Here is a 24,221-nt window from a genome sequence, read left to right on the forward strand (position 1 = left end):
CCATTGTGGTGGTGTATAGCAAATCTGACCATACACGGCCCCATTCATTCTTTCCTTTACACGGATCCGTCGTCGTCATGATGCTTCCACCCCCATGCTTTACAGTAGGTCTGGTGTTCTTTGGATGCAGCTCAGCATTCTTTCTCCTCCAAACAGTAGAGTTCTTACCAAAAGTTCTATTTTGGTTTCATCTGACCATAGGACATTCTCCCAATCCTCTTCTGGATCCTCCAAATGCTCTCTAACAGACTGTAGACGGGCCTGCACATGTACCGGCTTTAGCAGGGGGACACGTCTGGCCCTGCAGGGTTTGAGTCCCTGGTGGTGTAGCGTGTTACTGATGGTAGCCTTTGTTACTTTGGTCCCAGCTCTCTGCAGGTCATTCACTAGGTCCCCCGTGGGGTTCTGGGATGTTTGCACACCGTTCTTGTGATCATTGTGACATTGTAGATCTTTGTGACATTAATACAGGTAACCAGTGGAGGACAGAGGATCCTCTACAAAAGGAGTTAGAGGTCTGTGAGACAGAAATCCTGCTTGTTTGTAGGTAACCAAATACTTATTTTCCACCATCATCATCATCAATTTCTTTCCATCATCTCACTCATGTTAACACTGGGTGTTTGACTGAAAGAAAAGTCTATTCAAGGTTGTGGAAAATGGACAATAGGTCAAAGGAAACATCAGTTGCCCACCCTGTCAGCAAAGCCAAGAGGGCCTCATTTGGTCTAAAGTAGGCAGTAAATGTGTGCCCCATATGGGTTTGTCTGCAGTTTCCATGGTGGCCTCAACTATGTTTGCCCAGATTGGCTCAAGTGGGCACTCAGTAGCGAGCCATCCCACTGAGTGTCCACTGAGACCAATAATTTGGCTGCCACTTGTTCAGGGACCTTCCCATCCATGTAGATAACCATGTCATCCGCAAACATTTGGATACACACAACATCACACACGGATGGGGGGGTCATTGATATATACAGTAAACTGAACAAAATACAGTCTTCAGGTAATCCCTTGGTGCAAGCTCTCAGCTGTGACACTGTACCATTTACATAAATGCACTGTGAGCGCCCACCAAGGTAAGATTTTATCCAGCTAAGGGTGTCCTAGGACAGTTTATAATGTGTTAACTTGGTTACCAGCACCATAATTCACTGAGTTTTCATCAAGGTCTATAAATACAGCTTCCAGTGCCTTCCCTGTGTCTAAACGTGATATCATTAATTCTAAAAGATAACAACATGCAGATTATTATTCTGATTTATTCTAACACAAAATTTTATAGGATGTAGATGTTCTGGAGGGGGCATCTCAGTCTCCTGACCTCAGGAATTATTGAGCCAGGGAGATCTCAAACGGGCAGTCCAAGCAAGACCGCCCAAGAATTTACAGAAACTTGAGGTTTTCTGCAGAGACGGATGGACTTCTTTACCATTAGAGAAAAATAATCTCATCCACAGAGACTACTAGAGACTTTAAGATGTTATTGCAGAGAAAAGAGGTACTAAAAGGTATTAAGACCAGAGGGATGTATGCTGTTAAACAGGGTCACTTGGGAAGTTTCTGTTGTCATTAGGGTTTCAAAAGGGGAAACTGAATTTTCTGTTATTAACTGGCTTCATCCAACCACTAGCTATGAGTGGACACAAGTTTTTTGTGTTTTCATTCATATTCTATGAAAAATGACCCAAAAAAATCCTAATTTCTTCCAGGGAATATAAACTTGTGAACACAACTTATTGTTCTCTTTGGTCAAATGTTATTTTCATGTCAACTGCACAGATGGTGAGTTGGAAATAATGAAAAAGCTCAAATGGTAAATGATGTGAGTAGAAGCTACTTTGCATTTCAAGATAACATAATGCTAGCTGTCCTTTATCACCTTAGCACCAGGCTTTTGGTTTAAAAACGTAAGATCTAGCAAAGATTCTCATTCTTTCCTAAAAGTACAATATTTTATAAGGCCTTGGTTGAAGAGGGGCATTTCCATACCTGTCCATCCCTGCTGATTTGGACTTTTTTATTGTCATTCCAGGGGTTGAGAATGTGTTGTGTGCACTGGAAAGAAATACTTTCTTTGTGGATCCACTCAACGGAGAAAACCCCTCCAAGCCCCACAAAGCCCCAGTCCTGACAGTTTTCCATATGCACTGCAGATGTCATTCTGGCATAGCCCTGGAAAAAGAGGAAAGATATGAATGACACTTTGATCAGATCTAATACTTTTTAGTAATCAAAATATTTTACCAATTTTAAGGCCTTTAGTGTAAACATAGCTTTTAAGGTTCTCACACAAAAAAGTCATTAGTCTAGCAAAAGATGTGCTTTTTGATCTTTTCTACTTAGTTTTCCATAATTAGGTTTTATTCAAATCATTAAGGACTCTTTTAATAAGTGGTTGGATGGACTTGTGAAAGATGTTTGTGAACTTAAATCAAGTCTGCAGTATTCAAAAAAGACATTGAAGAAAATAAAATCACAAACTGATGATTTATCACGCAAGTCTAAGGAGATTAACAAAGATATTAATGATTTTGGCTCCTCACTTATACAATGTGGTTGACAAAATGAATTACATTGAAAACCAATCCTGTTGAAGCAATCTAATTTTTGCTGGGGTACCGGGGCCTGATCATTAAATGTGGTCTGAATCTGAGGCTAAGGTTACAAAAATATTTTTAGAAAGTGCTGAACTGGACACCCAGCTGATTGAATTGGAGCATGTGCATCGCTCTTGTAATTCACAGGTTGAAGCAGGAAAATCTAGACGAATAGTGGTGAAGTTTCTAGAGATACAAAGACCATTTGGCTGTGATGGAAAAGGCAAGGCTCATCAAAGATACAAATATTTATGTAAATGAGGGCTATCCAGAATTGGTTTGACAAAAAAGTAAAGGACTGGTCTCAGCAATGAAAGAGGCAAGACCGAGAGGTGACATTGCTTATCTTAAATACGACAAACTCATCACCCATCCAATGTCAAGACAACCGTAAGCGTGATCACTGATTTGTAAACAGAAATTCCTTGTCCTACCAAGTTATTCGTTTACAGAGTTCATGAGTAGGCATAAATGCTCATGTGACGAGTAAGAAAAATTTGTCCTGTCCAACAGCTGGGCAGACAGATGAGAGCTGAAGGCCTCTTGTGTTGGACACATTTTACTTTAACAACAGGGGTTCTGAATCTTCTGACAAACCAGAAGTATGTCTGAATAAACCCCCTTTGTAATCAAGGCCAAACTTTATTCATTTTAATCGTATTTGAAAATCTTTTGTGTTGGACCGGACGGAAAGGAAAGAAGGGAAGGAGAGAGAGGGATGTTGGATAAAACCATGAAGCAGCATAAAGCAACAAGCTACAGGATGTTTATCATTACCGTCAGGTTCAGGTGTTCATGTTCTTCTAAAATGGATGGTGGAATGTGAAAAAAAGGAGGGAGAGTTCCCAGCCACCCCCACACCAAGACCCCTGCCGCACCAGCTGTGGCAGCCAGAACCCCCCAGCAGGCAGAGAACAACCGCCCCCCAGGCGATCACATCCGCCAACCAGGCCAGGGCCAGCAGGACCGCCACGAGGCCCCCAGAGCCAGGGAGCAGGGAGGCATGGGGGGACAAAGAGCGCAGCCCCGGCCCAACCAGGAGAGAGTGCCGTGCCGGGAGGGCCCAACGCCGGGCCCCACCCGAGAAGGGTGCCCACAGCCCCAGACGAGCACCTCATCACCACCCAGGAGTTCTGGGTATCCCGCCCCAACCCCAGGTACAAGCTAGGACCCCCCAAAGGAGACACACTCCGCGCTCCAGGCAGCCACCCACCCGGCCCATGATTAGTCCAGGAAGGAGCAAGGCAGGGGCCAGCTGTCCCCGCCCAGGAGGGGAGCACCCAGGAGAAAAGGGGGCCCACGAGGGGTGTTGTAAACATGGCCCGACCAGGCTCGCCCACAGTTGGAAATTTGGCGAGGCCCAGCGCTCAGGGGCAAGGACCAGAACGCACACCACAGGGACACGGACACCCCCGGCTCAGGTGGGATGTGATCCCCGGCTTCTGGCCTTGCCAGAAAGCTCAGGGATCCCTCTCCCTGTGTGGAGAGAGGGCCACCGGGCCCAGGAAGCCAGCACCCAGGGAACACGGCAGCCATTGCCAAGGGTCCAGTACCCCCCACCAGGGATGGGGTAGGGGACAGATTGTCCAAGGTCCCACCTTCCTTGTGAAATGCATGTGTTTGTGAGAATGTGTGTGTGCATGTTTGTGTGTTTATGTTGGAATGTATATTTTGAGGAGTAAAGGGTGTGTGTACTAAGTGGGTGCAAGTAAAATTGGCGGGTAAGGCACTGAGGGGACATCTCCTGATTACTCACAGGGATGTCCCCTAAGAAGACCTTCTTAAAGAATCTTCTCCCTGTGATAAAATGAATAAAACGCTGTCATTTAATAAATTTGAAACAGAAAACGACACTTCCCAAAGATGAGGCGTTGACCCAGATACAAACTTTTCCTCGTTTGCAGGCAGACTAAATTCCTATGCATGTTATATTGAAGAAATATTTGATACAATTATAAAAAACTGTCAAAATCTGGATCACACTTTTTCAGTATTACACCTAAACATACATAGTCTGCCCAAGAATCATGAAAAAAGTCTCTTTTCTCTGTTAAATCACCACTTCTCTATACTTACAGAAACCTGGCTAGCTGAACAGACAGAAGGTTTGACATCTTGTAACTCTACTCAGTTAAGAAAAGTCAACCAGGAGGCGGAGTTTCAATACTTATCCACAACAGCTTAGATTTCAGGATTCGACATGAACCTTTTGTACCATTCAACGAGTATGAAATCTATTTTAATTTAAATAATAATGAATAATAATAAAAAACATATCATTTAAAAAACATTGATAGACTACCCAACAGTGACAATGCATGCTTCAATCAGTGTTTTATAAAAAATCTTGGCTTTCACAAATTGTGCCATATCCTTGGTGACTTCAATATAAATCTACTATAATTCAACAGTTGATTTATTAAACTGTACAAATAAACTTTTTTTCCCTGCAATAACTAAACCTACTATAGTAATTGAAAGAACAGAAAAATTAATAGATAATATTTTATATAACTCCTTAAATTATGAAACACAATAAGGCATATTGTACACAGCTATATCACTTTCCTTTAGTTCAAATTGTTCAACTTAGATAATCACTCAGTTTGAATAAAAGATACGATACCGCATTTATTTAAATTTGAGTTTATTCTAATAATAAGCTCAAATTTAAGTAATTATTAGAGAACACATATCAGGAATTTTCACTTAATCAATGGAGCCTTTGAGAAATCCTTTACAATTGATAGAAACAGCAGGGAAGCAACGACAAAATTAAACAATCCATGCTTTACTGAAAATTATTTTCTTGTATTTTTATTTATCTTATTTTATTACTATTTTTATTCTTTGATTGTTATTTTATTGCTTGGTTCTTTGCACTGTCATGCTAGTGAGAAACAACATCTCGTCTCACCAGTGTATTTCTCTGCAAATACTATGTGTGGAATGACTGAAAAAAACTAATCTTGAATTTTGAAAAAGTCATCGGTAATAAAATACAAGTTAAGTATTTAAGCTCACCTTCGTTAAATCCATCAACTTATAGGTCATATAGAAATAAACATATACATCGTCTTGGAGTAGTGACAGTAGTGTCAAACATTGAGCAAAAGGTTTATTGATCCTTTTCAACAATTTTTTTCTACCATTGATTTTCCATCGCAGAAAATCATCAAATGTCAGCGCAGTAGATTTTATTAGTTAATTAATTAATACCCAGCTCTCAATAACTTTGATCCAACTAAGAAATAAAAGAAATCATAAAAAGCCTTTCAAAATGTGTGACGGTGTGGCATCGTGTTCCCAGGCCAGCCGAGAGACGTAGTCTCTCCAGCGTGTCCTGGGTCTTCCCTGGGGCCTCCGCCCAGTGGGACATGCCCGAAACACCTCTCCAGGGAGGCGTCCAGGGGGCATCCGGACTAGATGCCCGAGCCACCTCAGCTGGCTCCTTTCGATGTGGAGGAGAAGCGGTTCTACTCCGAGCTCTCCGCGGGTGACCGAGCTTCTCACCCTATTTCTAAGGGAGCGCCCAGCCACCCTACGGAGGAAGCTCATTTCAGCCGCTTGTATTCGGGACCTCGTTCTTTCGGTCATGACCCATAGCTCATGACCATAGGTGAGTATTGGAACGTAGATCGACCGGTAAATTGAGAGCTTTGCTTTTCGGCTCAGCTCTCTCTTCACCACAATGGACCGATAGAGCGACCGCATAACTACGGACGTCGCTCCGATCCGCCTGTCAATCTCACGCTCCGATCTTCCCTCACTCGTGAACAAGACCCCAAGGTATTTAAACTCCTCCACCTGGGGCAAGGACACTCCACCGACCGAGAGATGGCAAACTACCTTTCTCCGGTCAAGGACCATGGCCTCAGATTTAGCGGTGCTGACCCTCATCCCAGCCGCTTCACACTCGGCCGCAAACCGCCCCAATGCACGCTGGAGGTCCCGGTTCAATGAAGCCAACAGGACAACATCATCTGCAAAAAGCAGAGAGGAAATCCTGTGGTCCCCAAACCAGATCCCTTCCGGCCCCTGGCTGCGCCTAGAAATTCTGTCAATAAAAACTATGAACAGAACCGGTGATAAAGGGCAACCCTGCCGGAGTCCAACGTGGACCGGGAACAGGTCTGACTTACTGTCGGCTATGCGAACCAAGCTCCTATCCCGGTCATACAGAGACCGGACAGCCCTCAGTAAAGCTCTCCGGACCCCATACTCCCAGAGCACCCCCCACAGGATGCCACGGGGGATGCGGTCGAACGCCTTCTCCAAATCCACAAAACACATATGGACTGGATGAGCGAACTCCCACAATCCCTCCAGCATCCTAGATAGGGTGTAGAGCTGGTCCACTGTTCCACGACCAGGACGGAAACCGCACTGTTGTTCCTGAATCCGAGGTTCGACTATCGGACGGACTCTCCTCTCCAGTACCCTGGCATAGACTTTCCCAGGGAGGCTGAGGAGTGTAATTCCCCTATGGTTGGAACACACCCTCCGGTCCCCCTTCTTAAAGAGGGGAACCACCACCCATGTCTGCCAGTCCAGTGGTACGGTTCCCGACCGCCACGCGATGCTGCAGAGACGTGTCAGCCAAGACACTCCCACAGCATCCAGAGACTTGAGGTGCTCAGGGCGGACTTCATCCACCCCCGGGGCCTTGCCACCGAGGAGCTCGTTGACTACCTCAGTGACTTCAGCCCGGGTAATAGACAGCCCCACCCCAAAGTCCTCACTCTCCGCTTCTTCAAAAGAAGGCGTGTCAGTGGGATTGAGAAGATCCTCGAAGTACTCCTTCCACCGCCCGAAAATGTCCCCAGTCGAAGTCAACAGCTCCCCACCTACACTGAAAACGGTGCCTGTGGAGAACTGCTTTCCCCTCCTGGGTCGTCGGATGGTTTGCCAGAATTTCTTCGAGGCCAACCGATAGTCCTTCTCCATGGCCTCACTGAACTCCTCCCAGGACCGAGTTTTCGCCTCTGCAACAGTCCGGGCCGCAGCTCGCTTAGACTGCCGGTACCTGTCAGCTGCCTCTGGAGTCCCGCAGGCCAGCCAGGCCTGGTAGGACTCCTTCTTCAGCTTGACGGCATCCCTTACTTCCGGTGTCCACCACCGGGTTCGGGAGTTACCGCCGCGACAGGCACCAGAGACCTTGCGACCACAGCTCCGAGCAGCAGCAGAGATAATGGAGGTGGAAAACATGGTCCACTCGGACTCAATGTCCCCAACCTCCCTCGGTACCTGTTTGAAGTTCTCCCGGATGTGGGAGTTAAAGACTTCCCTGACGGAGGGCTCAGCCAGACGTTCCCAGAAGACCCTCACAGTACGTTTGGGTCTTCCAAGTCTTTCTGGCCTCCTTCCCCGCCAGCGAATCCAACTCACCACCAGGTAGTGATTGGTGGACAGCTCCGCCCCTCTCTTCACCCGAGTGTCCAAGACACAGGGCCGAAGGTCGCCTGAAACAACTACAAAGTCAATCATTGACCTCCTGCCTAGGGTGTCCTGATGCCAGGTGTATTGATGGACACCCTTGTGCTCGAACATGGTGTTCGTTATGGACAAACTATGACGAGCACAGAAGTCCAATAACAAAACACCACTCGGGTTCAGATCAGGGGGGGCGTTCCTACCAATCACACCGCTCCAGGTGCCACTGTCATTGCCCACGTGGGCATTGAAGTCCCCCAGGAAGACAATGGAGTCCCCCGTTGGGGCACTTTCCAGTACCCCTTCGAGAGACACCAAGAAGGCCTGGTACTCCGAACTGCTGTTCGGCTCGTAAGCCGAAACCACAGTTAGAGACCTGTCCCCCACCCGGAGGCGGAGGGACATGACCCTCTCGTCCACCGGTGTGAACTCCAACACTTGGCTGCTGAGCTGGGGGCTCACGAGTAAGCCCACGCCAGCCCGCCGCCTCTCACCTTGGGCAACTTCAGAGTGGTAGAGAGTCCAACCCCTCTCTAAGGACTGAGTTTCAGAGCCCAGGCTATGTGTGGAGGTGAGCCCGACTATATCTAGACGGTATCTTTCAACCTCTCAGAGAGGTGACATTATTACACATCTTGTTTTTTCTTCCTTTTGTTTATGGGGGGGGGGGGGGGGGGGGGGGGTCTTCTTAAAAGTCTTTAAGCTTCCACTTCTCTGAAAATCAGCTTGTTTTTTTGCATTAACCCATATAATTTCATGTTTTGTTGTCTTTGTGTAGTATGCCAAGATTAGTATGTATGTTTTCTTTTTTTTGTGCTAAATGAATTAAAAAGCGAACAAAGAAGCAGATAGGCTCCTTAGGAGTTAGGATCCACACGTCAGCCTCTGCAGGTAAACTTCACCTGTTCAGTTCCAGGTATTTCTGTCTGAGTTACACTGGTGGACGTTTGGATAAAGACGTCCTGGATCCATTTAGGTCAGAGAATCAGATTGTCAAAATGAGCAACAATTGTTGTTGAACTGGATCGTTACACCTCTCATACACAACAATGGGATGGCAGAGCATAGCTTGTTACCTGAAAGTGTCCAGAGCCTTGAACAGAGAAGATGAGGATGACAAAGCTGTTGCAGTGGAAGGCTTTAGTGAGTTTATTCTCATTGCTCGGTGAGGTGGACCAGATCTCCTTCTGTCGAGAAATTTCCAGGTTCCTCATGTTGCTGCTCTTCATGATGAAGTATCGGACGGAGGAAAACACTGGCAGCATGAGACCTGGCTTTAGGGTCTGCTGGGGACAACGTGAGAAAAACCATAAATGACGACCGAACCTTTGGAAATGGAGTTTACACTTTTAAGACCAGGACAACAATTTGACTGCACAAGGAGCGGATATTATTCCCACATATTTGCACATTGCAGCATTGCCTGCAGCAATTTTTCAACCACATCCACGCCTAAATGTTGTTGTTGGCATGTATTAGCCCTGTGCTTCTCAATTATTTGTTGCAAAGCCTGGAGGCAAGAGAACCACAACACTGCAGTTAAATGTTTATAATGAGGGTATATTACACTTTTAAAAAGCCTGTTGAACCTGAGCACTAAATGAGGAGGCTGCATGGTAGGGGTTAGGAGGAGCTGGACATTGTGAGTGAACACAGCAGCTCTCCACGACACAGAATATGAATGGGAAGGCTGCTGACATGAACTTCTCACTCTACAAATTTGTACACTTAGGGTTCCTGTGAATGGGTGACTGATTATGCTGATGCAGTACCTATGCTTTACAATTATTTGTTTTTATCTTTTAACATTAACAAAGAAATAACAAATGTTAACTTTATTTAGCCACAGAAACCCTGTTCTAGTCTAAAACAGAAAAGAAGCTTAAAGTGCCTGAAATAAATAAAAAATCTGTCAGTCTTTATTTAAACTAGAAACATTTTGACCAACTGAACCATTTGATGCTGAGAAAAATAATTTAATCAATAAACAAAATTAATGTAAATTGATCTAAAACATGAACACAGCAGCACCAAAATATTTAACGTTTTTAATCTGAGGAAATAGATAAAAAACATCTTTGGATTTCTTTCTAAATCACATGAATGAAGTAATGATTAACGGCTCCAATGGGCACATTTTGAGGAGCACAAAGCGAGGTTTAAACCATGACAGCTCAGCTCCTCCTCAATGTTCAGCTGGGAAAGCGGGAAGATTGTAGGCCTTACTCCACGTTTTTGCTGAATAAAAAAAATCAAGCGTCTTGTCATGTCTGTATATGACGTCTTCATTCATTTGGCTTCATGCTGTCTGCTGCCAACATTTGCAGACACACACACACCGGTCTTTCCTCGTCTCCCGCCATCGTCACAGTGAATCCAAGCGCTAGATAAGCTTCGTCATACTGCCTCGTCTCCTCCGTCGGGTAATGGCGGCGCGCGTACGTGCTGCGGCTCTCAGCTCCCCACTCAGTTTTCTATATTTTCTTTATTCCTTTTTCATACATTCTCGCTTTTATTTTTATTCTCGGGCGTTGCTAACACCGACTACACTCGCGAGACGCTCTTGGACATTGGAAACCGACATCAAGTCGCTGTTTCCAGCAACTTCCACCACGAGCACAACATTCCGTGCTACATAGCGAGACCCCCGGGCTCACCTTGGATTGTTGTCGGTACCGGCAGACGACGCAGGCGGAGGAGGGAGAGGAAGCAGAAGCAAGGCTGCAGGTCTGGCGTCGTGCTAAGACTACGGAGACAACCACACAAGCCACCTCTACCGAGCCTTTTCCTCTCAAATGCCAGATCGCTGGTTCACAAAATGGACAACTTGAGATTACAGCTGGTTGGAAATATCCATGTCAACAACTGCTGTGCGCTCATCATCACAGAAACTTGGCTTCACTCGGACATACCCGACGCTAGCGTGCAACTCGAAGGCCGCACTCTTCTGCGCGGGGACAGAAAAGAGGACTCCGGTAAGAGCAGAGGGGGGGGACTCTGTGTTTACTGCACGAAAACTGGTGCAACAACGGAACGATCATCGATCAGCACTGCTCCCCCGACGTGGAGCTCATGTCTGTTAGATGTCGGCCCTTTTTTCTTCTGAGAGAGCTGACTGTTGTTATCATCACGGCTGTGTACATCCCATCGGACGCCAACGTAAACACAGCGCTCTCTCTCCTGCTGAGCGCCATAAACAAACAGCAGCGGGTTCACCCCGACGGCGTTCACATTGTAGCTGGAGACTTTAATAAGGCCAACTTAAAGACTGTTCTCCCGAAGTTCTACCAGCATGTGAAGTGTTCTACAAGGGGGGGGAACACTCTGGATCATGTTTACACTAACATCAAGCATGCATACAGAGTCACCCCCCTCCCCCACCTCGGGCAGTCAGACCACCTTTCCCTCCTGCTCTTCCCGGCCTACACCCCCCTCAGACGCCGATCCAGGCCCACCACAAAGACCATCACAACCTGGCCTAAGGATGCCCTTCCCATGCTGCAGGACTGCTTCCAATAGACAAACTGGGACTTATTCCACCATCAGGAGCTGGAGACACTCACAGGAACAGTGCTGGACTACATACAGTTCTGCATTGGAAATGTGACTGTGGACAAAACCATCAGGGTTTTTCCAAACCAGAAACCCTGGATGACCAGCCAAGTCCGCTCCCTCCTCAGATCTCGTGACGCTGCCTTCAGGTCAGGAGACAGAGCAGTATACAGTGCTGCCCGAGCTGACCTGAAAAGAGGAGTAAAAACAGCTAAGGCAGACCACAGGATGTGCATGGAGGCCCACATATCCAGCAATAACCCGCGAGAAGTTTGGCGAGGCATCCAGGACATCACCAACTTCAGGGGCTGTGATGTGTCCACAGCAGCTCCAGATGCTACACGGACAGAGGAGCTTAACTGCTTCTTTGCTCGCCATGAAACAGTCCAACACCACCCGTCCACCCCGGACCCACCCCCAACCCCACCTGCCCCAGCACTCCTCCACTCACAGTACAGGAGCACAACGTCAGACGGGCACTCCTAGCAGTGAACCCCAAGAAGGCTGCTGGCCCCGACGGAGTTCCAGGCAAAGTGCTCAGGGCGTGCGCCCATCAGCTCGCCCCCACCTTCACAAAGATCTTCAACCTCTCCCTGGACCAGGCAGTAATCCCATCCTGCCTGATATCGGCAACCATAATCCCTGTGCCAAAAACATCTCCCACCACCAGCCTCAATGACTATCGCCCAGTGGCCCTCACGCCGGTCATAATGAAGTGCTTTGAAAGGCTGATGCTCCCGCACATCAGAGACCACCTCCCCACTGACTTGGACACCCACCAGTTCACATATCGCAAGAACAGATCCACAGAGGACACCGTAGCCGTGGCTCTCCACTCCGCACTGAACCACCTGGAGCAGCAGCTGAGCTACGTCCGGATGCTCTTTGTGGATTACAGTTCTGCTTTTAACACAATAATCCCGGACAGACTCTGCAATAAACTGCTCACTCTCGGCCTCCCCCCCCTCACATGCAACTGGATTAACAACTTTCTCACAAACGGAACACAGACTGTGAGACTAGGCCCCCACCACTCCTCCACCCGCACATTGGCGCCCCACAGAGCTGTGTGTTAAGCCCCCTGCTGTACTGCCTCTACACTTACGACCGCAGCCCAGCCCACAACAACAACTGCATCATCAAGTTTGCAAACGACACCACGGTGGTTGGACTCATTCCCAGGGGGGATGAGTCTGCCTACAGAGAGGAGGTCCTGAAGCTGACAACCTGGTCCTCAGAGAACAACCTCACCCTGAACACCAGCAAAACCAGGGAGATCATAGTTGACTTCAGGAAACATGGCGCGGACCCAGCCCCCCTCCCTAATTATGGGGAGCACGTGGAGAGGGTCCACACCTTCAAGTTCCTCGGCATCACCATCTTTGCCGACCTCTCCTGGACAGCCAACACCACCGCCATCATCAAGAAGGCTCAGCAGCGTCTGCACTTCCTGAGGGTCTTCAGGAAGAATAAAATGAATACCAACCTGCTGCTGACCTTCTACCATCATCCATCCAGATCTGCTCACAGACTGCATAACTGTTTGGTTCGGCAGCTGCAGAGACTGCAGAGAGTCGTAGAGACGGCTCAGAAAATCATTGGGTGCCCTCTCCCCACCCTGACGGACATCTACTCCGCGCCCTGTCTCACTAGGGCTCAGAACATCATTAAGGACAGTTCACACCCCGGCTCAGACTTGTTCCACCTGATGCCCTCTGGGAGGCGCTACAGAGGCATCAGAAGCAAAACGAACAGACTAAAAAACAGCTTCTTTCCAAAGGCAATAACCATCCTCAATTCCCGAATGCACAGATAAGAAAAAAAAACAAAAAAAAAAACATTCCTGTTAACTCTGTCCACAGTGTCATCTATCTACCTCATTGCCACCTCTGCACTTTGACATGTCTACGCACAGTTTTTTCATACGCAATTTTGCACAATTATCTTGGCACTCTTCATTACAGTTTACAGTTTATATTTGCACACTTGTATACACTGTTTGTTTGTTCAATTTTATTGTATTACGATGTTTTTTTGAATTACTTTTCCCTTCCTTGCTGTTCTTGCACTGATGGTGATGCTTAAATCTCATTGTACTATGCACAATGACAATAAAGCCATTCTATTCTATTCTATTCTATTCTATTCTTAGCTTTAGGGAGACTTTCATTTGTCTCTACCTCCATCTGTCTTCGTTACTGTTACAAATTTCTCCATGGTGATTCTTTAGGGCTTTGTTGACAGCAATTTGAAAAGTTTTACACTCCTCTGCAGACTTAGACAATGAGTACACAACTGCACCACCTGCTGTCGTAGATGTACAATTACACTTTATGCTGAAGAGGTAAAGCCAGTTCATTCGACCCCCCCCCCCCCCGGCATTGCGCCCCACTATTTGAGAAGGACTGACTTAGCCTAACTCTAACTCTTCTTCCAGCTCCGTTCCGCCAAGAAAAAAGCACGGATTAAAAAAATATGAGCGAACAATGCTTAATAATAATCATCACAATAATAAAAGCACATTTTAAGGATCGTCTCGTTCTATGCTGCAGTTTGTTTGTTTACAACGGAACTCAATATTTCTTCTTCTACAGCTGTTTCCAGTATTTCCGACAGTTCTGCTCATGTTCAAATGATTAATTTTGACCAGACGTGTGGCGTATGTAAATTAATGAAGGAAGACATGAGTTTGATGTGGAATTGAAGGCGGCAGATGATTTGCTGTGGCAACCCGTAAAGAAACAGCAGCAAAGTGTTTGAAAGGTCTGAAACTGGCCAAAAGAAGACATGCTAATGCCATGTAGTACTATTAACTGTTAACAGGTTATTACTAATAAAAATGCTTATTGATCCAAATGAAGTAGAGCAGGTACAATGAGCACGAATGCACAGAGGGCTGAGAAAACCATCATTACCTTCTCTGAAGATTCGGTCCATGAGATGCTTGAGGGGCTGTCCGGGGTAACGGGGCAAACAGAACCACTGGAGGACTGCGTGTCTTCTCTGCACTTGGCCTTCATTTTCAGATCGGAGTGTGTCATTGGACAGCTGGTGGAAATGGGTCACATCGTCAGGAAGCATTGGTACAGAAGGTGTTCAGACTGCTTTAATGTTTCACTCTTTGTTCAACTGCAGCCGTCTGGCAGATTCCGTCATGGACGTGCACCTTGGGAGGGGCGGAGCACAAATGTAATACTTTATGATGACAACTTTCAGGATAGCAGACTATATCACAGCAAACCATATTATAACTTTGTAGTACTTCTCCAAGGTGGCCAAAGCTCGGCTGCTTGTAGCTGCTGCAGCAACAGGGTTAGCTGTAACCTGGCTACACTTTCCTTCGGGCCTGTTCTGGAGCCTCAGAGGAGGTCAAGGTCTCCTGATCCAGCTTTCTTTGTGGCCTTTTCTTCAACCATAAACGCCTCTTCTGTTAGGCTATAAGGGCCAGCCTCTGCAAAACCTACCAACAATTTTAGAGGCTACTGCTAATCTCAGTGCTTCAGTGCATCAGATGTGGTTGCAGTCGCCTCAAAGACTGGAGACAGAGGAGCAGATCTCAGCTGATGTTTTGAGTCCTGAAGGTCTGGAGGATCTAGCAGAAGGAGGACCTTCCTTCAGTGTGTGACATGTCTGTGATGTCATTGGAATCAGGACATTGTGGTATGTGAAATTGGGTGGGGTCAGTTGGGTGTGTTAGTCCAAGTGGGTTTGGGCGTGGCCTCTCACTGGTTCCATCTCCTGACCAGCTGTTTCCTCTGTGTTGGCTTTGACTGCATCTCTTTCAGCCTCTCAGACTCAGCTTCAATCCATCTCTCTGTTTTTGTGGAACAATACTGTCCTCTCTCTCTCTCCTTCTACCTCGCCTGACCTTTCAGTCTGTCTGTCTGGGAACAAAGCAAACTCTTATTCTGTCAAGATGGTTCACTGTAAATGATTGAAAACTAAACTGAACTTTCTCATTTGGACAAATGGCTGCAGTTTTACAAAGAGTGAAGAATTGAAAGAGGTCTGAATACTTTCAGTACCCTCAGTACGTTTTCCTCTACACAGCATTGTGAACTCACACTTTTGGTTTGTATTTGGTCCAGTATTGTTGTACTGCTGTGTGATTATATTTCAGACTTACCAAGCCAAGCTCTTCAGCCCATTGGACACCCTGTTGAATGAAGCCAGAAATGAATGACAACAGCGGGTGAATCGTGTCCACAATGGTGGCACAAAAACGCATTTGGCCGACTTTCTTATTCCCCAGGAAAAGACAGGACGGGGTCTACAGAGGGTCTGTTTGTTCAGTCATTTGAGGCGATTCAAATGAGGTTTAATCTGGAAAAGTAACTGCAAAGTAGTGCGGTGCAAGTATTGTTTAGTAAACAGACATCAAAGCCGTTCTGCAGAATAAGGCTTTGTTAAAAGTGAATGTATAAAAATGGATAGTTGATGAACTTAACGAATACAAAACAATATTAAAATCAAATTGTTATGTAACCGTGTGATGTTGACTGTTGCTTCACGGCTGTTCTTAGCCGTCATCACAGACATCTTTAGTACTTCCTCTGACGACATCGGCTTTGGCCGCTGGCCAATCCCTGTGGGTTGCTGCAAGCCTGCCTTCTGCTCCTCAACTCCCAGAACCTGTTAAAGTTCCAATGTGTAAAATAAAAGAAATGAACACATTAAAAATGAAGGCAAATTATCAAGCCATATAGTACTACTTACAGAGACTAGGGTACCAAGAACGTCCTCATCCTGCTGAGACCAAGGCTTTGAAGGACAACGAATCCTTTTTGCAAACAATTTTTGCCACTTCTGTCTGAATTCAAACAGCAACCCTGCAGACTGCAAAAGAGACTTCAATCAGACATCGAAGCACAAAAAGCAGTCCACCAAACCTAACAGGTCACCAGTCTGTCCCAGGGCCACAATCACACACTAGGACAATTTAGAGCATGTTTTTGGACGATGGGAGGAAGCCGGAGAAAACCCACGGATGCATGGGGAGAACATGCTAACTCCACACAGAAACAGATTAATGTTCTGGTTCAGGTCCCCCAGCTGGGACTTGAACCAGGGACCTTCTAGCTGTGAGGCAAGAGTGCTAACCACTGTTCCACCACGCAGCCCAGAAGCACCACATATCTAAGTAAAACTCATGATGTTGGTTGTTAACTAAGTCCAGTATTTCAAAACTTTGGATTAAAGTGGTCTGGATAATTAAATCTTCTGATCCGACTCCACGGATTGAAGACTTTTATTTTGAAACACAGAATCCGTCCGGCTCACAGAATCAGAGTTGAGAACCCGGAAAAAGGCAGAGTTTTCCCTTCACATCAAGGAAGAGTTTACACAACTTTTCTGAACAAATGGGAGTCATTTCTAGATCTAGGATGATAATTTTTGTAAATCTGACAAAGCAATCCATGATATTTTTGAAATAAGTATGTATCATTATGTAGCTCTGGATCTGCAGGACTTCTTCTGAATGCTGATAAATGTGTGAGTGTCTACTGTACTCTGTGTTTCAGTATAATTGTATCTTTTTTAAACGCCAGAATATCTACAAAAACATGTGACATGAAGACCATCAACAAATCCTCACAAAGGGCAGAACCGTCTCACCCAGGAACTTGGAAAATTCTGTATTTTGTTGTGTTTTGAGAGGCCTCTGCAGTTGTGCTGCTTTTTTGATGAATGTGTTTGCATTGTTGGTCTTTGTGTGTTAATGATAATCTATTCATTTCATCTCGAATGAAATGTTGACCAATTCAAAAAGACTTTTCTTGTTAAAAAAAAAGTGAAACATCATCAAACAAAAAGCAAAAAATCCATTTCTACATCAGCAGTGAAATGATGAACGTACTGCATCTGTTTCATTGTAAATGTAAACATTTATTCACTTAAGACTTATTCTTTTTTTTTTCCCCCCAAAATATATTTATTGTGATTTTCAAAGCTTTAAACAACATCACACAAAAGGAACATTCAAATCTGGCATTAAAAGTAATATTAAAATACGCATACACACACAAAAAAAAATAAAAAAGGGACACATAAATCGGCAGTGAGATGTCCTTACACAAGCACTTAAGTCATTGTTTAGCATTGAATGGGCTTGGAAAAACTTATATAGGGATTCCACAAGAGTTTGAAGGTTTTTCTTTTTATTTAACAATATATGTCAACCTTTCCAAAGCTAGATATGTCATCAATTCTTTTGTCCACATTGTAATCGAGGGTATGTCCATGCTCTTCCACAACATTGCAATAATTGTTCTTGCTTGTAAAAGCCCAAAGTCGATGAGCAATGATTGTTTCTGTGTTACGACAAAGTGTTGAGGGTATATACCTAACACACAATCTAGAACACAACGGAACATTATTTACAATCATATGACCAATATATCCAGTTACACTCTTCCAAAAGCCTTGGATCACTGGGCATTCCCATAAGCAGTGGATTAAAGTTCCTTTATCTACTTTGCACTTAACACACATGTCTGGAATGTCTGGGAATATGTGGTTGAGTCTACTAGGAGTAAGGTATGTGTGCATCAACCATTTATATTGCAGCAGCTTAAATTTGGTGTTGACTGATTGTGTCTGAGCTTTCAAACAAGCCATTTCCCATTCATCTTCAGAGATGTCTTCTGATATGTCGATTTTCCCTGCTTCTAGTTTTTGTAAAGAAGATTCTTTTGAATGTGTTAAAAGCAGATTGTAAAACAAAAAAATCTGTCCTTTTCCCTCTATGCAAGATTTTATTAATTCTTCAATTTTTGAGAGTGGAGGTAAGGACAGTTGTTTCTGTGTGGAAAAAATGAAGTGTTTTAACTGTAAAAACTTAAAGAAATGTTTTCTTGAGATATTATATTTCCTCACACAGCTGACTAAATGACATTAGGTTGTTGGATGTGTAGAGGTCTGAAATTTTTTTAATACCTTTGGTGAACCATATCTTAAATCCATCATCTGCTCTGCCAGGTAGAAAGTTATTATTACCCCAGATAGGTGAGAATTGTGACAACACCGGTGTGTCTGTCATGTTTTGAGTTTGTTGTGTCTTGTTTTTCGTCTTGGTTCTTGTTCTGTCTTGTTTGGTTCTGTTTCCTGTTTTATTTTGAAAGATTTCCTGTCTTGTCTTGTTTCTTGAGTTTTACTTCCTTTGGTCCCCATCTGCCCTGATCGTTTTCACCTGTGTCTTGTCTGCCCTGTCTGTATTTAAGTCTTGTCTCTGCCTTCCTCTTGTGCTGGTCCATTAACATCTTCATGCCTCGTTGTCCCGTCATGCCACGTTCCATGTTTCATGCCACGCCACAGTGAGTTTTGTTTTGTTTTGTGATCCTTGATCTGCAGCGCTTTTTGTTATTAAAACCCTCTAGCCTTGGAACCGTTTGCCTCCCGTCTCTGCATCTGGGTCCTACCGGCTCTCGAGCCCCCCTCCCCGTGACAGTGTCTCCAACATGTTTATGTGAAAAGTTCCATATCTTATTTGAATTTTTAAGAAAAGGGTTCTTTGTTTGCCTAATTAGCTTTGTAGGGCTAGCTGAATATAAATATAAATTGAGAGGAAGCTCAGATGTTGTATTTTGTTCAATAGTAACCCAAGATGGAGGGGGGAGCCCTGAAAAATAGTACATGGTTAACCTTAATTGGGCTGACCAATAGTATAGCTTTAAATCCGGGAGTTGGAGTCCTCCTTTTTTGTATGGTAAACACAGTAGCTTTGTTTTTAGTCTGGCTTTTTTTTTATTCCAAATGAATTGATTAAACAAATTATTAATGCATCGAAAAAAGGTGTCTGGTGAAGGAAGTGGTAAAGCCTGAAAAAGATATAAAAATTTAGGTAAAACAAGCATTTTGATTATATTTATACGGTCAATCATGGATATGGGCATTTGAGTCCATCTGTTTAACATCTCACGCACTTTGTCCACCAAGGGATCATAGTTTAAAGAAATCAAATGTGTCAAATCAGGACAAATTTTATTCCCTAAATATGTAAAGCCTTCATTAGCTATTGCAAATGGTGAATCCAGAGTTGGGTTTGTTCTTTCAGTTTTATCTAGGAGCATTAATGCATTGTTTATTTTATATCCTGATATAATTCCAAATGATTCAATTAGATTCATTAATTGGGGAATGGAGTCTTTCAGGTTTGTCAAAAATAGAATTATGTCATCAGCATATAAGGCTATACGATGTTCGGTTTCACAGATTTTTACACCTGTAAATCTGTTATGAGACCTTATGGCCATAGCCAGAAGTTCAATAGCCAAAACAAACAGTAGAGGTGACAGTGGACATCCTTGTCTAGTTGATCGTTGGGGAGTAAATGGTTTGGAGATATTATTATTTGTCAATATCTCAGCAGTTGGATCTGTATATAAAAGTCTTATCCATTTCAGGAATGATGCCAATGCCGTACCGCGGAAGTACATGAAACCCCCACTCCATCCTGTCGAATGCTTGACATACATCTAGTGACAATATAGCTGCATCTATAGTCTTTTTTGCTATGCATTATGTTTAGGAGACGACGAATGTTATGAAATCCATATCTATTTTTAATGAAGCCATTCTGATCATTATTAATAATGTCTGTAACATATGACTCCAACCTTCTGGCCAAAACTTTACAAAGTATTTTAATGTCAGAGCCCATCAAGCTTATAGGTCGAAAAGATGAGCATTCATTTGGTGGTTTATTAGATTTTAAAATTAACGTTATTGATGCAAGTCTCAGGGATGGAGGCAAAATATCTTTAGTGTAAGATTCGTCTTACATTGCCAATAGAGGGGCCAAAAGTTTGTCTCCAAACCTTTTGTAAAATTCAATGGGGAAACCATCTGGCCCTGGAGCCTTACCACTCTGCATGTTTTGGATCGCCTCAGAAATTTCTTTTGTAGTTAAATTACATTCCAGTTCCTGTTGTTGATTTTTTAATATCGTTTGGAATTTCAACTTATTAAATATGAGTTTTGATTTTGCCAATATTTGAACATTCAGATGTATATAGTAGCTCATAAAAGCTCCTAAATGTGTTATTAATCTCTGCTGGATTTGTACTGATGTCACCTCCAGATGTTTTGATGCTGTTGATGGCTCTGTGCGATTGTTGTTTCCTAATTCGCCACGCCAATAGTTTTCCACATTTTTCCCCTTGATCATAATAAGATTGTTTTTGCCACATTAAATGTTTCGCAACTTTGTCCGTGGACAATTTATTGTATTTTACTCTTAAAATTTGTAGTTCTTTGGCCTTATCTTGACTATAATTACAGTATAATTCTTGTTCCAGCAGTCTAATTTGTCGCTCAACTGTTTCCATTTCCATTTGTTGTCTTTTTCTTTTGGATTTTGTGAAGCTGATAATTTCTCCTCGAATGTATGCTTTAAATGCCTCCCATCGAGTACATGCGTCAGTTTGGTCACGGTTAAATTCAAAGTAAGTATTTATCCATTTCAATTCAATGGATTCAATTCAAACAATGGCCTTTAATATAGATTACAGGCAGGATTGGATTACCAAATCTAAATCTCTATCCTCAGAATCAAATTTGGTTTAAAATACTTCATTTCAGAATAGGATCCAATCCTAGAGGGTTATGGGTTTGTGTTTGAAATACTGAGCCTGGAAGATAATACCACTGATCCTATAATTCACTCTGCCTAATGTTTTGCCTCCCTCTTTTTCTCACACATCATCCAAGGTTATCATTTAGGTCATTTTCTAAATAAAAAGGGGTCCTTACAGGAGAAAAAGCTACCTCAACAGGGAAGTCTACATAACAGTAAAGGTAGAAAGATTGGTGTTGATAGACATCTTTTCAAGAGGTGTATGTCAGCCGTTATATTTACCTCTTTTTCCAAATGGAAGACAAGCCCCTCATCTACCTTCATCTCAGCCAGTTCTATGTCCCTGTCATCTGCACCAACGAAGAAGACACACTTTAACAATTCAAATAAAAAAAACTACATGCAAGTTTTGCAAATGATTCAAAATACTACAAAGAGTGTGAGAGACAATGACGTTCTCTGTTTGGATGATAGATATACTATGTCAGCAAAGTCTTGGCTCCCCCATTCAAACGATCAGAATCAGGTGTCCTAGTCACCTGGTCACAGGTGTATAAAATCAAACCCTCAGGCAGGTAGACTGTTTCTACAAACATTTGTAAAAGAATGGGCCGCTCTCAGAAGCCCGGTGAATTCCAGAGAGGAAGTGTCATAGGACGCCACCTGTGCAACAAATCTAGTGGTGAAATGTCCTAAATGTTCCTCAGTCAGCTGTCAGCTCTATCAGAACAACATGGAAGAGTTTGGGAGCAACAGCAGCTCAGCCACCAAGTGGTCGACCACGTAACCTGATGGAGAGGGGTCATGGATGGTGAAGCACAAAGAGGTCACCAACTTTCTGCAGTCAGTTGCTGCAGAGCTCCAGACGTCATGTGACCTTCAGATTAGACCAAGTCCAGCACGCAGAGACCTTCATTGAATGGGTTTCTATGGCCGAGCAGCTGCATCCAAGACACACGTCACCAAATACAAAGGGTCAATGCAGTGGTGGAAAGCACGCTATGCTAGAGCAGTGGAGACGGCTTCTCTGGAGGGATGAAACATGGTTTTCCATCTGGTAATCTGATGGAGCAGTCTGGGTTTGGCAAAACTGATTTGTTCTTTGTTCAAATAATAAACAGCTTGCTCTTTGAGCAATGATTCACAAACAGAAGACACATTTGGCTCTTGCTTTTATTTCAAATGGGTTTTTAATCAAACCTCTTATCTGATGAAATAATAATAATTAAAGCCGCAAGCGGCGTTGTATGGCCCGCAGACGCAACCCGCCTTCCACGCCCAATTCTACGCACCACCGCCTCCCTCACCGCCCTCAATGCCCACTTTTGATAAAGGCTAGTCAAAACGGCATTTGCTAATTATGCTAACTATTCTAGCTATGCTGATTTGGCTAAAAGTGCTAGCATTGCGATCAGCATCATCAACTGACTCAGGAAAAAACATTATTAAAAATGCTAATTATGCTAACTGTGCTAGTTATGCTAACATAGCTAAAAGTGCTAGCATAGCGATCAACATCATCAACTGACTCAGAAAAACATATTACCTAAAATGCTAATTATGCTAACTATGCTAGCTATGCTAATGTGGCTAAAAGTGCTAGCATAGCGATCAGCATCATCAACTGACTCAGAAAAACACATTACCTAAAATGCTAATTATGCAAACTTTGCTAGCTATGCTAATGTGGCTATAAGTGCTAGCATAACGATCAGCATCATCAACTCTCTCAGAAAAACATATTGCTCAAAATGCTAATTATGCTAACTATGCTAGTTATGCTAACATAGCTAAAAGTGCTAGCATAGCGATCAGCATCATCAACTGAATCAGAAAAACACATTCCTCCATTGGTGAGAGCTATATGTCATAAGTTTATAAAAAACCCACTTTTTTTCAAAATGGCGGCTTTTCTGCTGATTTTATCTCCATAGCAACCATTTTATGTTTTGGTCCCCTCAGGAGGACGAACAGATTGACGTCAGTTTCGGACAAATCGGTAAAAGTAAACTTTTTGTCGTCCTTAGCAACAGTGGTTTTATGCTAACCACGCCCAAATTCCTTATATGTCCATATCCAGTGTTTTTCTTTTTTTTTTTTAACTTGTCCTGTCCAACAGCTGGGCAGACAGATGAGAGCTGAGGGCCTCTTGTGTTGGACAGATTTTACTTTAACAAGTGTTTTTCAATGTATTCAGTTTCAGGCATGAATGCATGCATTCAATTTTCACTGTATTGTATTGAAAGGCATGGGAGTTATAACTGTGCGCCACTTTGCTAGCTTGCCACGCGCACGCCGTTCAAAATCTACAACTTCTAATTCCAACATTTTTTCCACAGTACCTTGCCATTGATGCCCAAAAAGTTTCGAGACCATCGATGAAAATTCCAACGACAAGTTTACGATTGAATCCGGTGGGAAAGGTGTTTTTTATAGAAAATTCAAGATGGCTGCCTTTTCCCGAGGTCAAAGGTCGACGAAACTCCAGAGGTAGTTGTGGACTTGCTCTAGCAACATGTGAGTCAAATTTCGTGAAAATCCCTGGAAAAAAAGTTCATTTTTTTCATATTTTGTAAAAACGCGAAAATGGCGAAATTGCAGATTTTGGCACAAAATGGCCGCCATCCCGTAATGATTTCAAAACTTCCTTTGGATATCGCGAAAAAGGTTAGATTGGTTTCGTTTGGCGATTCTCAAAAAAAAGTTCCGAATTTTTTCGTTTTTGCCGAGTCGGCACATTTTTTTGCGACGGTTTTTTGCTTACCACGCCCACAGTCCATTATCGATCTTGTCGTGCGTGACATCGTTTTGTTCAGCGCGGGCCATGGAATTGCATATTTCCTCTTCACGACATTCCGATGAAAAATGTGCGAGCTAGCTAAGATGGCAACGGTTGCGAGCTCGCCACGCGCACGCCGTTCAAAATCTACAACTTCTAATTCCAACATTTTGTCCAGAGTAGCTGGCCGTTGATGCCCGAAAAGTTACGAGACGATTGATGAAAATTCCAACGACGAGTTTTCGTTTGTATCTGGTGCTAAAGGTGCTTTTTTGAGAAAATT

General features: G+C 43.8%; 1 protein-coding gene across 13 annotated transcripts in view; it reads right to left on the reverse strand.

Annotated features, from left to right (window-relative positions):
* The window catches only part of ythdc2 (YTH domain containing 2), a 141,339-nt gene that overhangs the window by 3,261 nt on the left and 113,857 nt on the right, over positions 1 to 24,221 (reverse strand). For 7 of the 13 annotated variants that reach the window (XM_078955536.1, XM_023952793.2, XM_023952792.2 and 4 more), the window contains 7 exons: positions 21,442 to 21,509; positions 16,302 to 16,421; positions 16,072 to 16,217; positions 15,712 to 15,741; positions 14,501 to 14,633; positions 9,110 to 9,319; positions 1,993 to 2,175 (listed from right to left, as the gene is read on the reverse strand). In XM_078955536.1, the coding sequence (XP_078811662.1) occupies positions 1,993 to 2,175; positions 9,110 to 9,319; positions 14,501 to 14,633; positions 15,712 to 15,741; positions 16,072 to 16,217; positions 16,302 to 16,421; positions 21,442 to 21,509 (890 nt within the window). The remainder of the gene's footprint in view (positions 1 to 1,992; positions 2,176 to 9,109; positions 9,320 to 14,500; positions 14,634 to 15,711; positions 15,742 to 16,071; positions 16,218 to 16,301; positions 16,422 to 21,441; positions 21,510 to 24,221) is intronic. The other 6 variants (XM_078955537.1, XM_078955535.1, XM_023952791.2 and 3 more) reach the window with 1 other exon arrangement.

The sequence above is a fragment of the Oryzias latipes genome, chromosome 12, assembly GCF_053564925.1.
Source record: "Oryzias latipes strain Hd-rR chromosome 12, Olatipes_Hd-rR_3.1".
Lineage (NCBI taxonomy): Eukaryota > Metazoa > Chordata > Actinopteri > Beloniformes > Adrianichthyidae > Oryzias > Oryzias latipes.